We start from the raw sequence: 18335 nt of genomic DNA on the forward strand, positions 1-18335 counted from the left end.
AGGCTCCACACATCTTAACAATCTCCCACTTTGAGGCTAATCCATCATCAACTGTCTTTACCTGTAGTGGTTACAACTTTTCAATCATTAGCTGAGTCCAATTGAAGTTGCGCACTACTTTAGTTTCTCAATTGTAACGGTCTTTGTCAACATGTCAGTTAGATTCTAATTTCCCTTAATCTTCTTGAGTGTTAAAACTTTATCTTTTAACGATGATCTTATGAAGTAATACTAAACCTGTATGTGCTTTGTCCTAACATGATAAATAGGATTATTTGTCAAATGAATGACACTTTGATTGTCACAACATAACACAACACTTTGCTTATGCTCATGACCAAATTATTCTAAGAAAGAGAAAAACAATAACTGCATCATTTCTTTGCTAGCCTCTGTTACTATACTATAAGGCCTTATTTGGACCGATTTTTAAGAAGCAAAGACAATTTTTTAATTAAATTAATAAAAACTTTTGTGCATATTTTATTATTATTTTTTTAATTTATGGTTAAAAAGTGGGCTAATATAAAAGCCAAGAAAAAAAGTTATTTCTAATATAAATTCTATTTTGATTTAAGCATTTTTTTTTGGGCTTGTTAGGCTTTTAAATTAATGACTTGTGCATCTCCCATAATTGAAGAGGACATTTCATAAATCTTCTAAATGAGAATTGTCTGTATAGATTATTTTATAATTGAGCTTTATTTTGCCCATAAAAAGTATACCCCACGTATTAATTAAATTACGTTTAACAAATTCTAAGCTCTTAGAACATTATTTTTCTACTATCATTTGGATGAGTTAGAGGGTTAATTAGTGTCAAACCCATCTATCAATATGTCCAAACTATGTCAAACCCAAGTTAAGTTTGAATCGAGAATTTCAAACTTGCTTCAAATTTGTGGGCAACTCGAATTCTCACTAATTATCATTGTTTTCTCGTGGTTACTAAATAAAATAATTATTCTAAAGTCTATATCATATAAACCATATTATAAAATAAAGGATGAAAACCAAAATGTCTCAAATCCATCCATTAGATACTAGTTTAGCATATACGATGAGCCAAAATTCAAATTTCCACATTTTAAATAAATCACAGTTTAAGATAATTAAAAGCAAAAAATGTTAGAATTTATTCCTTATATTTTAAATAAAATAACATATAATATAATTTTAAAAATAAATAAATAAATAATATGCCATTTGGGGTTTCAATGGTTGCTCAAACTTTCAATCCGTGCCAATCTTAATATTCTGACCCAACCCTGAATTGAACAAATATTGTAACCTTACTTTGGTAATTGCAGTCACATGATTTTTTATGTCCACTTTGAAAAGTATGATTTGTTTCAAAACAGGTCAAAGTGTACTCAATCTTGAAGAATTATTGCATGAATTTAACCTTAAAGAATTATTGTATGAAAACTAAGGTACATGTTACATTGAGCAAATTTGGAATAATATTAGGGCTTAAATTGAAAATAAAAATAAAAATTAATGGGTAAAAGAAGAAGAAGAAGAAGAAAGACGACAACTTAGGGAGAAAAAACTCAAGAATTAGGAGGCCTTCTCTTGTTATTTTAATACAACGGTGATCCAACAGACATCACTTTCACCGACCAAAACGGCGTCGTTTAATGGGTGCAAAACACGTGAGTGTACTGCGTACCTTGAGCCACCTTTCATTGCTGGAGAACCAGTTTGGGGAGTGGGTGAACTGAGTGGAAATGGCGGCTGTGGCAGCGTACCCAAATGGCTTCACCACTCTCAACCATGATGCTCTGAGAGTTGAATTGAATGGAGGGTCTTTGGGTTTTGGTGGGACATTGCGACAGGTGAGGCCAAAATCAGTGACGAGGTTTGAGGTGAAGAGACAGCTCCAGGTCTGTGCTTCCGCTGAGAAAGCAGTGTCTGCTCCTCCCATTCAACGCTCCAAGTAGGTTCCAACTTGCTTATATGTGAATGTTTTCATGTGGGTTTATTTTCGTCTGTTGTTTTTGAAATGGATTCTGCAGATTTGAAAGTGCCTTATGTGTACATGATTTCTGGGATCCAGTGGGTGTTCTCTCTTGTACGGCATGTGGTTGGAAGCCTGGAAGATGTTATTTTTCTTATTTTGGTTGTTATTATAAGAAAAAAGTACATTAAAAAAAATTTATATATGCCTTTTCCTTTATTTATTATTTTTTGTTTTTGTAAATTGTGTGAAGCTTGATGGTCTTTGGATAAGAATGCCAGCCATCTTCATTATTTTGATTCAATTAATTTTCTCTTTGGGATGTCTGTATAAGGTGGTTGTTGAACAGTGCTATTTAGCTACAAGGTTACAGCAACTAGAAACGTGGGTTTGTGTTTCGATGAATTGATTAGTTGTAAAGTGGGGATGATGGTTTCAGAACAAGGGAAAAAATTTGGAAGGGTGCGCGGTAGTTGATGGGTTACTCTGAAATGCTATCTTAGGAACTGCCTCTCTTTGTATCCTTCTCATTGATGCTAACTATAGGCTCCCAACTGTATCATAACAAAAAATATCAAAATAGTTGATTTTGTGTGGCGAAAAGAAACATATCTTCCCTTTTTCACACACTATATTGTTGTAAGATTTATGCTAGTATGTGACTAGAGTGTAGATTTCCACTTTTCAGGCATTCAAATAGGTGCTTGGGCTTTGAGAGTAAGTGGAATGAGGAAATGAGTAAGGATCATTTTTTAAGACACCTATAGGCTAATTGCTGGAGAGTATCTCAAATGTTTGATTTGGTTCTTTGCTAGTTGTAACTTGGAATAAGGCTTTCAGCATCATGTTCCTGTGGTTCTGGATCAGGAAGTGGTCTAATTCTTCTGCTTTTATTTATGCCATCAGTTCCCACATTGAGATCCATTGCTGTATTTTTTTTTTTTTATGGTTTTCTAACCGCATCTGATTCAGTAGATTAAGAGAATCGGTTCTCCAAGTGATATGGCAGTTCTTCTTCTTCTTTTTTTTGTTCAGAGATATTTCAAAATACACATTAGAGATTCAAGAGGGGTTGGCACAAGTTCTTTTCAGTTGCCAAAATAAATCTTCCTTTGAACTACAATTGCACTGTATTTTGTATGTTTGTTCATTTAATAATTATTTGTTCAATAGTTTTATTTGATAAGCCTACCCTTACTAATATCATGTGGGTTTATCTGGTTTGGAGATGAATTATTAATTTACAATCCATGTTACTTTACCAAATAATATGGGTATAGTATAGGATGTTTAAGCTGATGATCCAGCTGTCCTTCAATTATCTTTCATCTTTGCCTTTCAATGGGCCTTGGGAGGGGATATACGGAGTAAGCTGTCCGTCTCTTACCATTCACCTTCTATTGTAGACTTAGAACTATTCGTTGCATGCATGTGATAATCTTTTGCATTATTGCAGAACATATGGTTGTAATTTGGCAAGTGTTCCAGAATGCTACTTGTAAAACCTTTTTCTTTTTTCCCTTTTAGTATGCATCTCTATGATATTTAACCTCATTGTAAATTATATTCATTTGACTTTCAGGGTGAAACGCCACACGATTTCAGTATTTGTTGGGGATGAGAGTGGAATTATAAACCGAATTGCAGGGGTTTTTGCTAGGAGGGGGTACAACATTGAGTCCCTTGCTGTTGGCTTAAATGAGGACAAGGCTCTCTTTACTATAGTTGTCTCTGGAACTGAAACAGTTTTGCGACAAGTTGTGGAGCAGCTTAACAAGCTTGTGAATGTTTTGAAGGTTCACTTGACCTCTTTTGGTTTTGAAATTTATTTTCAAATATCTTAGTTTTTATAATGACTCTGGCACTGCTGCAGGGATATGTTAGCACAATAGTTTTTTACATGCATCATTATAAGTAGTTGTGCACTTTGGAACTGTTAATTTCCAAAGTTCAAGCGACAGTTAGTATAGATTATCGTTCAAACATATCAGGAGTAGAAGACATGAAATTTCATTTGAGATCTGGGGCTGTCCATTGATGTGAATAAAGTATTCTGAAATGATACTAAGATACTAGCAATAATCGATCGAACAACAAGAATGCACCAAAAGTAAACTCTTTTGGAAGAAGCAAGAGCTGGCTCAAGCAAAAAACTGGTCTAATACTTCCATTAAGACTCTAAAATCATAGATCATATTAAAAAAAAAATTGATGGTTTTCTTCTCAATATTTTTATAGACCCATTAAAACAAAGTATGTGGAGTTTATGGAGTCCATGAACTATTCCCTATACCACATTCAAAGTGTGTTACACATCAGGCATGAGAAGTCAAGTGAGAAGATTGAGGCCCTCTAAAGGTAGATGCTTCTCAGTCCTTTTCTGCAGCTGAGATCAGGAGTGGTGGGCATAGATTCCCCTTGAGAAATATGGGGGCCACAGGCTCCCTCAAACTGGCTTTTTTCATATTGACAGATGTTTGGGAAAAGATTTTGACCTTTGATGAGCTTAGGAGAAGAGATATTCTCACTGCTGGTGCTTGAGGAAATCGGAGACAGACAGTGACTTGCTGATTCACTGTTAGCTAGCTTGCAGCTTATGGTTGATGATTATCTCCCTGGCTGGAGTAAGGAAGGTGTTGCAAAATGTTGAACTACCAATTTTACTAAAAGGAAATTTAGGTTCAATACATATCATGCTTCCTTAACACCTTCCCTCACATGGAGAGACAGATAGACAAACATAATTTGGATTCATATCCAATAAACAAATAGGGGAAATGCAAATTGCAGAGAGGGGGGTCGAACCCAAGACCTCCCGCCAAACCAAGCTTTGGTACCATGTTGAATTACCAATTTTCCTAAAAGCTTAAGCTTGCAGGATTTTGGTTCAATATGCATATCATGCTTCCTTAACATAGAAGAGGTTTGAAGACTTGCTTTTAATTATTAGCGTGGCAGATTTGCAAGGAGTGAGAGAAAGTATGGATAACTCCAAGCATTTGGAGACAGAAATGAAAGAATTGGTTATTGAGGTCCCACTGGGAGCTCAAAGAGATTGTCCTTTTCTCATTCATAAGTGAAATGTGGAGTCTAATAGGTGTCATATTTTTTTTTTTTAATCAAAATAATAGAGGTCATAGTTGGTCCTCATTGGACATGACAGACAATTTGGGTTCTCCCAGATAGTGGTGGTTTCTTCCTAGCTCATGTCATTCATGCTTTGGTTTGTGATTTTCGTTCCTGTTGGATATAATTTGTATGCCTCCCTTGTGCTAGTGTTGTTTCACCTTGGCATTCTCTTATTCCATTTCCCATTGCAAAAAAAATAAAAATAAAAATAAAAAACGAAGGAAGAAGAAGAAGAGAAAAAAAAAAGAAAAGAAAAAGAACAGACATGCATGCATATACCGTGCTGTACTTTTCCAAAATGCATGTATCTCCACCTAGTTTTTAGTGGAGTACCATTTTTTTTGTTTGGTTTGGTGCCATAGGCTTTTGTTTCATTTTAGTTTTATCTAATGTATAGGTGAAAGATCTCTCAAGGGAGCCACAGGTAGAGCGTGAATTGATGCTCATAAAACTTAATGCAGATCCAAGTAAACGGGCAGAGGTAATTCAAAATGATTTATTTTGTTTTCTTTTATTGAAGTTTAGATCATCCAACACATGGACCAATGCAGCACATGATGGATGAATTACTCTGACCTGAAAAAGGAAACTGTTTCACCAAATAGTTCTTGGTTAATAAGGCATTGCTATATGCATAGCAGTTCAGAAATCATGCTTCTGTGCAAAAATGACATAAAAAGAGTGGGAAGAAGCAGTTTTTTATGTAGTGTTTATAAATTTATATGGTGTGGATTCAAAATTTCAGTCTTCATCTTGATCCCTTTTTACCCAAAGATGCTTCATCGCTTTCATCATTTTTTTTAATTCAAATTTATCATTTTAAGTTTAGATTTTGTTTGTTCTCCAAGACTTCAAATTTTGAGTATGTACAAGAAAATAATTTAACCTTCCCTGAGAAATGAGCATTTGTTGGTAAACTGTTTTGTTTAACATGTAATTTATGATTATTTAGCCTTCTAGAAAAGGCTGAATGGTCAGATAACCAGAAAAGAATCTGCTCCTGCAGTAGCATAGTCCAAGTATTTTCATCTTAGATCTGTAAAGCTTCTCTCACCTTTTTGGATGGCTGTTGCTAAGCATTATATGCATAGTATTACGTATCTCACTGGGTGTAGAGTTCTCTTCTCATTTACTATTTTTTTTTTTTTTTTGATAGTCTCTCTTCTGGTTTACAATTATTTCTTACTTGGCATAAGTATCTAATTTTTTTTTTTTTGTGCTTATATTTCAGATCATGTGGTTAGTAGACATCTTCAGAGCAAAAATTGTTGACATTTCAGAACATTCATTGACCATTGAGGTGACTGCTATGAGATCCTTTTCATTGGCTGGTTCCATGTTTTAAGTATTGTATCACATGGGCTATCATATAACTTTAATCTATGTTTAATGTAAACATACACATGGATGCTAGTGACAGTTCAGTTGTTTTATTATTATTGTTTATTATTATTATTATTAATTAGAAATAAAAAATTTATTATCATGGATTAAGTGAATACAAAGACGAATGAGAACTCTTTCCCCCAATCACAACCACTACATAACTTTGAGCAAAGGCGAGTAAAAACTATCTACTTTAGATATTGATGGAAATGCACATCTAAAAGTGGTTACAAATATGAACAAAAGCTTAAAGGGTAGAAAACCCCCTACAAAAGAGATAATCTGTTTGGCTCCTTCTTTTGCTAACATATCTGTCATATGGTTAGCTGCCTAACAAAGAGTAATATAAAAAATTTGATGCAGCCATCCATCAAACCTTCACGAGTTTCTCTCCTTATTTACCCAAGATTGGACTCAGGTTTTGTTCCCACACAAGTCAGATCAAGCAGCTACCTGCTTTTCACCAAAGGAGCCCTCTGTATTGGCCCTATCAATATGATTGAAGGCCATCACCTCAATACAAGGCCTTTTGACAGCAGGATTTGAGTATGAGAGCAGTAGGAAATTATACACTGAAAATGCATAAATTCTATAACCTTTTATAAAAGGTTTTGTTTTTGATAGATAATTCTAATGAAACTTGACCAACCATGGAGCTGAAATAACTCATTCAGGACTCTTTTCTCAATCTTCTTGAGCATAACCTCATTTGAAGTACTCAATTGAGGTTTGGATTACCTGGAGCTAGAGAAGAGGCAATTTAGGGAAAAATAAGTTAGAAAATTGGAGCAAAGAACATAACAAAAACAATTCTAAAAGATTTGACCTGATATTACATAAACAATGTTGCATTGGTTTAGGTGTGAGTTTTAGCTGTTTGTGTCTAGGTATTGAATGCTTCATGCCTACAAATTTTAGGATATGGAGACTTAGCTAAAAGTGACTCAATATGAAAACTTGGATACTGAAAAAAAAAAAAAGGAAAGAAGAAGAAGAAGAAGTAGAAAAATCAACTAGAAATCAATCAAAAGCAAAGATATCCTCGATCTTTTCTCTTTTATACCTATATTTTCTTTCTTATGCCTAAATATTCTTATAGAAGTTCATTTTCCAACAAACTCTCTCTTTTGTCAATCTAACTATTTGCTAAAGAAGTGGAATGTTAAAAACATATTAATTAAAGTCAAATTGCCATATCTAAAGTAAAGTAGGAGTATTGGGCATAGATGTCATGCCCAAACTTGTATGGTGTTGTCTTGACATGGGTACATCAAGGAAGTTGAAGACTTTAGGTATCATGGCAGATAAATATGATTTGACACATTTCAAAATCCAAAAGAATTTTGGATCCTAACTCTAGTCTAACCAAACAAACAAAATAAAGGGGGCTAATTTGGCCTTAAACAACTTTGGGTTGGGAAAAGATATAACATGGATAAAAAAAAAACATGTTCACCTCATGAGCCTTAAAACTAGGTTTCTTGGAATATGTGAATGATTGGGGTTTAGCGTACATCCTTATATGCACATATGTACCAGTACTTTGTGCAACTTGTGTCGTTTTGACTTCTAAGGGATGGATTGCCAGCTTAACCCAACCTAAAGAAAAGACCTACATTCCCTATAATTTGGTTGAATTCTAAAGCCCCATGTCCTTTGATTATGTGCATATGGACTATTGGTTCTTCATGTGCTTTTGTATTTTATGTCTGAGATCTTAATTGCATATAAAATGTTGTGTCAACAGAAGCTTTAATGTAAACATGTTAGTTTAATAATACAAAGATGAAATAATTCACACAAAGGTACATGAAGTTTTAACGTGGTTCAGTGAACCATGCCTACAATTCACGAATGAGAGAGAATCATTTCACTATAGATAATTGTTTAGAGGACAAAAACTAGATACAACTATTGGGTCAAAACATCCTATGTTTCCCCATTCCTTGTATCTACACTTTGAACCACAAGCCTTTTTGCTCCACTTGGTATCTCTCATTTGTCTTCACATCTCTATCCACCATGTATAGTCTTTGCAAGCCCACATCCATCTCTTTCCCATTTCCTCTCATGTCCTAGAATATTTATAGAGATATTCCTCATAACTTTCCTTATTTCATAAAGAAATTGAATATTAGAATGATATATGAATATAAAATATTCTATAAAATATTTTTTACAAAAAGAAATGTATACCAATTATGAGACACTTCCCAACACAAAAAGATGTGCTTTTCTGTTTGGGTTGATCCATGCTTCATTTGTAGGTTTAGAGTCTTTTATGTGTCCCTACATTGAAAATATTTTTGATGAATAAAATCCCTTTAAATCTACTAAAATTTGAATTTTTAGACTACTACCATTTTTTTTGGTCAGTTCATGCTCTTATAGGTCAGTGTATTTCCATGTGGATGACTCAGGTTACTGGAGATCCTGGAAAAATGGTTGCTGTGCAGAGAAATTTAAGCAAGTTTGGAATTAAAGAACTTGCCAGAACTGGAAAGGTATGATATTTTACTTGAAATGCTCACTATTTGTTCTAAAACATAATAATGCTTTTATTAATAAAAAATAATACAGAAATGAACAAGCTATACATAAATATGCTGTATTAGGGGAGAGTTTTAGTGATCTTCAAGCTGTTAAGAGCAGAGACTACCAAAAACATCCACGTTTTTTTTTTAATAGGTAAATTTTGTCCCAATTGGAACTTGAATTTGGAACCTCCCACAAATCCTTCCCAACCCTTTATCACTTCAGCCAGGCCTTAATGGCTCCACAAACATGCACATGTTGAACTGTGTTGCCTAGTTTCTGTACCCTATATGAATAAACAGGGTGGGATTGTCAAAATCCAATCTTGTCCCAGACCCAATGAAGGCTGGAAAGTTGGAATCCTGTCCCATTCTCTACTTGATGATAATACATTGCCTGATTAATACTGGATTTCCCAAGAAAAAAAAAACTAGTTTTGTAAATAACCTCATTTTATTTCCTTTCTCGATATATCCTCTATTAGTATGTAAACTTCAAGTATTTAATGAGGATTTGTTGATAACATCAAGTATGTGCCTCATGTTCTAGATTGCTCTGAGAAGGGAAAAGATGGGAGAGACAGCTCCCTTTTGGAGATTTTCTGCAGCTTCGTATCCAGATCTTGAAGAGACAATTCCTGTTAATGCTCTTGTCAGGAATGTGAAGAGACCACTTAATGGCAATCCCAGCACATCCCCAGGGGTATGGTTTTTGTTTCATTCTACAAGTGAATGCATAGTTTTTCTTCTTCTTCTTCTTCTTCTTCTTCTTCTTTTTCTCCTTTCCTTTTCAATTTTGTTTTTAAATGGAGCAAAAATATTATTAAAGAAAAGGAAAGGAAAAAGACAAACAGAAGAGCCATAAACAGGGCCCCTAAGCAGCCCATCATTATCACAAGCATCAAAATAGAACTGCTAGAACAAAAATCAATGAAGCATACATGTTCCTGTAAAAAATTTCTCTAGTCAAAGCCTATCTTGGGCAAGAGTGTCTGTTTCTTGATTGGCCTTTATCCTGCACATCCCTCTTCCACTTGCAAAGTTTGGATAAGATCTTTGATCTCCCTCATGAATTGCAACCAAGGGCCAAAGCCACTTGCCTCACCCTAGAAATAATAACTGTAGAATCCCCTCTCCACTGAAGAAATCTCTAAGCTCAACTTTCAAGCATCTCTCAACCCTTTCTAACAGTGCTATGGTTTCTACTTCGATGACACACACCTATCTTGCTGGCTTGGATAGGATAAAGATGATATTTCTTGCCATGTCCCTAAAAATTCTACATATTCCAGGTTGATCCAGATTCCCCAAATAACGATTATCTAGTTTTGTTTATTAAATTTTAAATTTTAAATTTTTTTTAAATAAATAATTTAATTATTTTCATATCTTTTGGGTTGAGAGGAGGTTCCAAGTCTTTAGTAGAAGACCCAATAAAATATAGGATCCATGGAGCAATGTAGTCTATGCCAACAAAGAAAACAAATGCTTCTGTAAGGCATTGGGCATAGGACAGTGAAGAATCAGACAATGAATGCTTTTACCATTTTTCCAGGTCAAACACCACCTATCAAGGGCTAAAGACTTATCTTTTGCCTTCTTTTTGGAGGCTTTCATTATTTTTAATCAGAGACAAATCAATTCATTGATATGAATTTTTAAGTACAAATTATGGAAGAGAGATCTTTTCAAAATATGCAGGACTTATCCAAAAAGGAAATATAAACTTTTAAAATAGAAGCAAGAGGACAGGTATATATCACAAGGATATAACATGAGCTTGTACAGTTAGCGCAACTTTGCACTCCTCAGGGGGGTAAAAAAAATCCCCCATAAAACAGGCCTGAATGCTTGGCTCCTCTTTTTGCTACAAGATCAGTGATATCTTTAGCTGAACGAGGATATACCAAGGGAAATGACAACCCAAGTCATAAACAACATCTAGAATTTGACAGAGCCACCCATCATGCTCAAAGGCCCTTTCTCGGATTTAGTCACCAAAGATATCAAAATGGCATAGTCCCCTTCCATCTGTAAGAAAGATAAAAGAATTAAATTCTCTACCTTGATGGCAAAACCCTCTCCTTCTGGTTTTGAAAATATTCTCACCACTGAACCACTATGGTCTCTTATCACCTCTCCAGTTGACCTGGGTTACCTAAATAATAATGCTTCAACCATTATTATTAACCTTTTTATGGAAACCAGCCATGAGAATGCTTTTTAGGGGACTTTGGCTTCCCAAACTCCAATATCCATCTCTAGGCTGGATGACTATTCTTTCTCATGGAAGCCTGAAAGCAAATCAAGAAGCCGATAGGCTGCCTAATAGAGAAATCTCTTCTGCATTGGACTTCGTAAGAGACCGTCTTCCTCCTAAAGACCAGTATTGTATGACCTTGGTATAGGGGCCCTGTTATAGGGTTTTTTGCATGCTGTTAATATTGCCCTGTTCTTTCCCCTTCTTACCTTTTTATTTCTTTGTACATTCTAAACAGCGTTTTGACCTGATAAAAAGATGGAATGAGTTTTGAGGGAGTGGTCTCCCAGGAAAGATCTTATAGGTGAACTCTAGGCTTACCAATAATGAATAAGATTGAAAAGGGAAAAGTTTGAATACTCTTGGGAGATTTCTGAAGGTAGAGATGATGTACTCCTTGAAACTCATTAGCATCCATGAAGACCATATACTCTGTTGGCAGTTAGATGCCCCTGCAAGGTTTGCCCTCTGGAAAACCTCCCCCAGCAATTGACAGTAAGAACTTCCCTCAAGTACGCATTTCCTAATTGCACACCCACCCCCTGTTTGGTCCGGATCATGGTATCTCATCCATGTCTCTTCTTTTTCTTGTTTATATTCAGAATAAGAAATTCCTCTGGAAGTCTATTAGAAGGTATCTCGGTGTATGGTGGGTACCATTTCCCCACATGCAAATATTGAACAGGTTTATCAATTCAGAAAATGTTGGATGAGTATCTTTTGCATCATCAACAGACCAAAATCTATTATCAACTCTATGATACAAATTTTTATAGGCAACTTTATGATACAAATTATTCATCTTTTAGGAAGTTAAAGTATGCTCTATCAATAGCTTGGTGATTTTAATCAAATGGCTTCCCAGAAGTGGCAATTGTATGAATTGACTTTTAGCTTTTGATTAATAGTTGAATTCTTTGGAGATGCAAAATGCTAGTTTTTGTAGAATGGTCATTACTCTAATCTCTTTTTTAGAAGAAACAAAACTAATTCATTTTTATTTAAGTAGAAAGGTCAAGAAGAATGAGACATCCTTCTATAGTGTAGGAAATCTGATAAAAAAACGAGAAGAAGAGCTCCACAAAGAGAAATATTTCAAGCTCACATTTGAGGAAGAAACAATAACACATGGTTCTTCTCTTATGATGTGATGTGCTTGTAGCCGTTATTTAAAATTTCCATGGAAATTGATATTTTTCAGGATTATTTTGGTCAATGTTCACTACTTATAAGAGAAGAACAAAAGGGCTGCAGTTGAAAATGTGCAGGTGAAAACATGGCTATTTTATGAGAGGTTATATATATCAGTGTGCATATACCGACCAGAGTGTCTACTCAACTTGGTCTAAGTGACACTTCAGATTTCTCATCAAAGATCAAAGTGATGTTCTATGTATTTTTACTTGTATTAAATTATAATGTTTCTGCCTGATTAGGATGAAAGGAGACAGAAAAATTGGCAAGTATTTCAAGAACTAAGTAAAATTCAAGAATGAAATTGAGTTTGGTGAAAGGAAGCATATCCAAGAATTTCAAGAACTAAGAAAAATTCAAGAATGAAATTAAGTTTGATGAAAGCAAGCATATGAGAAAGATGTGTTGATTTATGGTTGTGATATTCACCATTTGGAGTATTTTTGGACTTTGCAAGATTATTCAGGAATAGTTCCTAATAACATCCATTCCTGGTGAGACTTTTCAATCATATTTTAAGATTTCTTTTCTTAAACAGTTTTGCACAGCTCAACCTTTAGTTGCAAGTTAGCAACATCATAATTTTGCAAACCCAAATTCAGATTACAAAATTATTTCCTTCTGTTAGCGATTGGAAGATTTTATTGGTTTTTTTTTTGTTGTTCTTTTCCTTCTTTTGATATCTTCTAGAGTGCTTAAGCAGCTGTCCATGTACCAGCATTTTTTTTTCTTTGGTAACTGATGGGTCCTTCCTTTTGATCTTTTTGATAAAATTAATCATTTACCAAAAACATATGCTTTTAATCGATGTACCTTTCTCTGGATCTCAAAATCAATAATCAATGATTGGAAGATGTTCATTCAAATACTCTACTGTGTGATTCAGTAAGTGGTGAACTGGCTCTGCCATGACCAATTATGCAAAAGAAAAATGTTCATCTGTAGGATGCATGTCCAGCCAAATTGTGCTGATTTATGTGTTTGAAGTTCTTTGCCAAAGGTTAACTTAACAGAGCTATGCTAGTGAGAGCAGATGGTCTTATTTTGATACATCCTTCTCATTTGACACTGTTCCTCTCTCTTTACTAAATCTATACCATGATTATAGTATATTCTTTTGTGATCTTTGTTTATCTTGTATAAATTTTTCTCCAAATAATCAGCTATTTTGAATTGACCATTGATAAATGTTAGTTTGTTAATGAAGGGTGATGTTTATCCAGTGGAGCCTTTCAACTACTTTTCTGTTAATCCAGTTCTTGATCCTCACTGGGGTGCTCTGAATGATGAAGATGTAAGATATCTATTTGCTACTGAGGATTCCTCTACATTTTACTTTATCTGTTTCTTACCATGTTCAACTCATACTTAGCCAAACACTGTACAGAAGTGAGGTAACCTTGACAGACCTTAGCGAGCATTCAATCTAGTCATTGAGTATTTAGAATAAGAACAAAAAAAACCTTTTTTTTTCATAGATACTGCCTGAGATAGATATAAAATTTTTAAAAGAAACCTCCTTTATCAGTTCCACATTTGGAAGTGAGTTTTTCATTTGAAAGCTTAAGCCATCCTCATCAATATCAACATGTTTTATTGTTTTCTCAATTTGAAAAATTCAGTCAAGTGGGCTTCGATCACACACTTTATCTATGCTAGTGAACGATACCCCTGGCGTTCTCAACATAGTTACTGGGGTTATCTCTCGAAGAAGTTATAACATTCAGGTTGGTTTTGATTTGTGCTTGTTTCTTTGTTCTTTCTGATTCTCATGAGATACTGATTTGAGGGTCATCTTAATTTCATGCTCTCAGAGTCTAGCTGTGGGACCTGCTGAAATGGAGGGGCGTTCTCGTATTACAACTGTTGTTCCTGGAACTGATGAGTCAATCAGTAAATTGGTTCAGCAACTTCAGAAGTTAATAGATCTCCACGAGGTGAGAGTTACCAAATTTTCAGCATTGAGACAAGAAATTAAGGGCCTTCCAGGAAACCTATCGATCCCTTGGAAGAATCCAATCAGGGAATGCAAAACTTGCAACTTCTTACAATTTTCCTGATTCAAGTTCTCTGTTGCTATTCAAAACAATCCATGGTTCTTAAAATACCTTTACTTCTCATTTCTGTCCATTACTTTGTTTGGCTCATTCTTCTTTTATATGGCTCCTTCTAAATTTTTTGTTGGAAAATTTTTCGCTCAACTTATTTTATGTTGAAAGTTGAAACAAACGCAGTCATGAGGGAAAAACTGGATATCATTTGGTACTTGTTTTTCCACAATGCCTAACTTCTCAAAAAAATACAATGGTGATTTGTTCAGGTTCACGATATTACCCACATGCCATTTGCAGAACGAGAGTTGATGTTGATAAAGATTGCTGTAAACACTGCTGCTAGGAGGGATGTTCTTGATATTGCTAGCATTTTTCGGGCCAAAGCTGTTGATGTGTCTGATCACACAATTACCCTAGAGGTGAAAATGGTTTACCCAAATGTCTCTTGTTGGTCTAGCAGTATCTCTTTATTTCTTGTATTCACCTTCCTGAATTCTATAAGCAGTTCTGGGCACTGCATCACTCAATTGGCCTCCTTGTTCTTCTAGTTCCAAACAAGAATTGGTCTAGTTTTCAATGGTAATTTATCCTATACTAGGGTTGAGGTTTGGCGAGGACCCTTCATTTTTTTGATAGGGAAGAAGAATTTATTAATTAAGACACCTAACAAAAAAGGGAATGCCAAAAGGTGAAGAAGATAAAAAAATACAACTACAAGCACCAGCAGATCACACCACGCCCAACAAGGACCCTTCATCTTTACTAATAAATAAACAAAAGTAAAACCAGAATAATACTTAGGTTTATAGAAGCCTTACTTAGAAAGCCTAGAATGTTCAAGTGGATTACAATTATCCTAGATTGCTAGAGAACTGGCGAGATACCATATTGCATTTCAGAAGTTAACACGAAATGAGGAAGCTAATAGGCAGGCGAAGGAGAGGGTTACTTCCTCGGATGACTTCATGAGAGGCTTCTCTATTCCCTGAGAGTACTCTCCCAGGCTTGTTTTGCATGGATTCTTCTGTTTTCTGTTTTTCTTTCTCCCTTTTTTTGCTTTGGAGGATCATTGTCCTTTCTTAACAAAATATTTGTTTGCTATGAGAAACATATATCTTCTTTGTCTCAATGATCTTGTAATAAAAGGGTTTCAAGAAGACGTATGAGCCCAAGAATTTGAGTATACCACGGCCAATATCACTATGGCTAACATCTTTAGTCGTTCTTTATCGATTTAATCAAAATCAAACTACTTCTAGGCTTTTTATGCTCATTCTTGCTTCCTAAGTATGAAAATTTCAGCTGACTGTCTACTGGTATCAACATAGTTTGTGTTAGGAGTTTAACCAGATTATGATGTAAAAATAGTACAAAATTATAGTTTGCACAAATACTTTCCTGGTGCTACCTGATTTATAGGAGCTCCAAAGTATTGTAATGCTAGTGATTACCTGTATTTTTCTGGAAATTATTCAATGCTAGTGATTACCTGTATTTTTCTGGTGTTTTCACTATCCCTGCAATCTTGCCTTCATTTTTCCTCCCAGTTTCACTAGCACTTAAAGCTATTTGCGTTTATTCCAGCTCACAGGAGATTTAAACAAGATGGTTGCACTGCAGAGGTTATTGGAGCCCTATGGGATTTGTGAGGTCAGTCTCCACAATTTTAGTTCTTCACTTCGTGTTAACATTTAGTTATTTTACTGAGTCCCATTAAATTTTGCATATTAACCTCTGTTTATAGGGTAGAGAATATATTTGATCCTCTTACAGTTTAGAGTTAACGTGATCTGACTCCCTTCACCAATTTGTAGAAAGCACCTTCACTGTTATGTTTCATTTTGTGTTTCCATGTCTTCAAATTTTGAACTGGAAGTCATGCTTAAATTTGCTAACATTCTTCAAATTACTACTTCAATGCATGGATAAACACTATATTTTTTGGGACTTGACCAGCCAATTAAAAATACTGTTCTATGGTATCCCCATTTGTTGACAGGATAAGAACTCAATTTATATGGGATCCATTTTTTGTGTTAAACCCAAAATGAACCAACCCCAATAAAATAAATAAAAGATTTGAAGAATTAAAAAAATATTAACAAAGTAATTATATAAATAGTTATGCTTAATAACCTGCTGAATCCAACTACCTGAGTATTGAACCCGTTCCATAATTGATTATGATTGGCTACCTGGTTCACTCAGTCAAGCTCAAAAGATGAGTTGGGTTTGGTGTTTTGGGCATTGGATCAGATTCTACAGTTGTAACCATGTCATAGCCTAGGCGGTTTTGCAGTTTTTCTAGATGTGGAAAGTTTCTAAATCAAATGGCTTAAACTTTGACCTCATCCTTTTTTCTAAACCTTTTGATGGACAATCTCCTAGGGTAGGGATGGTCCATTTTGTGCTGGGTCTGGCACCAGCAATTCAATGTCTGTTGCCATGTCTCCTTTTCAAAACCCATTCCCCTTGCTCAGGGTACATGGATAGGATTCAAGCGTTTGTAATTAAGCTTTTGTTCTCATCTATTAGATTACTCTATGCTGCATCTAAAATTTATAATCTGACTAGGCTGCAATTGATATGGAAGATATCAATACCAGCTGCATATCATACCTAGTAATTTTTTAGTTATGTATTTACCAGGCTTCACTTTTTGTCTTCATTTCTCTGTGAATGAGAGTTTTCTTCTGTTTCTTGAAGGTGGCACGCACTGGGAGGGTGGCATTGGTGCGGGAGTCAGGGGTGGATTCAACATATCTCCGTGGATATGCTCTTCCTCTGTAACCCTGAAGATCCTGAACAGCTTGTTCTGGGGGATTATCTGAAGTAGGTCATGTTTTTCTTTAATTGTTCAGCCTCTTTTCCATTTTTTTTTGCATTGGACAAGGAAAAGAATTGAAGCCAAACTCAGTTTCTTATGTTTGTGTTAGGTTCCTCAAGAAGGGATCAGTGTTAATTTACTCAAATAGAGACCACAGTCGCCAAAACTGGAAAACATGTTTTACTTGAATCATCCACTTACTGCTAACGGTCTAAATGTTGTCCAAACCACTCTCTGTTAGATCTGTAATATTTGAAATGTGTGCTAAATGAACCGATGTATAACTATCAGCCTTCACAATTCAAATAGGCTGCCTTCCTGTCTGTCTATGGCCCCAGATTAGTAGATATTGGGTCCATATCTGGAAGACAGGAAGGGAAGATGAGCAGCTATGGTACTTTGTTTCTCGTTTGATTAAATGGTAGCCATCAGGATTGTAGGTGGGTAACAGCAACTATGTTTCTCAGTGGGGCTGGTTCTTATCTCAAGTCACTGACTCTCTAAATGAAGCATGGCCTTTGCTCCATAGGAGGTTTGTCTAATTGGCTGCTTTTCCTGGCTGTGGTGTTAAGAAGTGATGACACTAGTCTTATTTAATCAGCTTGGAGCAATTTAAGTTTAGCGACAGTGAAGCAAAGAGCTAATAAGGTGAATACTGTATTCACCGGATTCAGTCTTTTGTCTTGTTACAAGCCTGTTGTTGAAAGAACTGATTGTTACCAGAAACAACCAAGGACCAAAAGATACAAGGGCATACACGTTGTATCCAATTCTGTGAAATGGAAACTACGACCAGAAAAATCGGTTTAGAGATGACTCCTGGTAACCGCATTCACAAGCTCTGTTCACTAGCTGTTGTGAGAAGATGTAGTGGAACAACTAAGCTGAGCACCTGGGCAACAGCAATTTGCTGGAATATTGACAGAATGGCTTTTTGATGGGCTGGACAACCCACCGATGACCAGCAGGATGAAGATGGACGTAGCAATTT

General features: G+C 35.3%; 1 protein-coding gene across 3 annotated transcripts; it reads left to right on the forward strand.

Annotated features, from left to right (window-relative positions):
* Positions 1 to 1686: 1686 nt before the first annotated feature.
* LOC117917456 (acetolactate synthase small subunit 2, chloroplastic) lies at positions 1687 to 17810 on the forward strand. Of its 3 annotated transcripts, none has more exons than XM_034833745.1 (13): positions 1687 to 1939; positions 3543 to 3756; positions 5487 to 5570; positions 6321 to 6389; positions 8896 to 8979; positions 9560 to 9712; positions 13671 to 13757; positions 14086 to 14190; positions 14278 to 14400; positions 14784 to 14936; positions 16102 to 16167; positions 17224 to 17349; positions 17435 to 17810. In XM_034833745.1, exons 1-12 carry the CDS (start codon positions 1731 to 1733, stop codon positions 17305 to 17307), a joined length of 1431 nt encoding a protein of 476 aa, XP_034689636.1. In that variant the 5' UTR covers positions 1687 to 1730; the 3' UTR covers positions 17308 to 17349; positions 17435 to 17810. The 3 variants fall into 3 exon arrangements, with proteins under 3 accessions (XP_034689636.1, XP_034689635.1, XP_034689634.1); XM_034833744.1 differs by having other exon boundaries at positions 17454 to 17810; XM_034833743.1 differs by having other exon boundaries at positions 17224 to 17810.
* Positions 17811 to 18335: the final 525 nt, after the last annotated feature.

The sequence above is a fragment of the Vitis riparia genome, chromosome 7 (assembly GCF_004353265.1).
Source record: "Vitis riparia cultivar Riparia Gloire de Montpellier isolate 1030 chromosome 7, EGFV_Vit.rip_1.0, whole genome shotgun sequence".
Taxonomy (NCBI): Eukaryota; Viridiplantae; Streptophyta; class Magnoliopsida; order Vitales; family Vitaceae; genus Vitis; species Vitis riparia.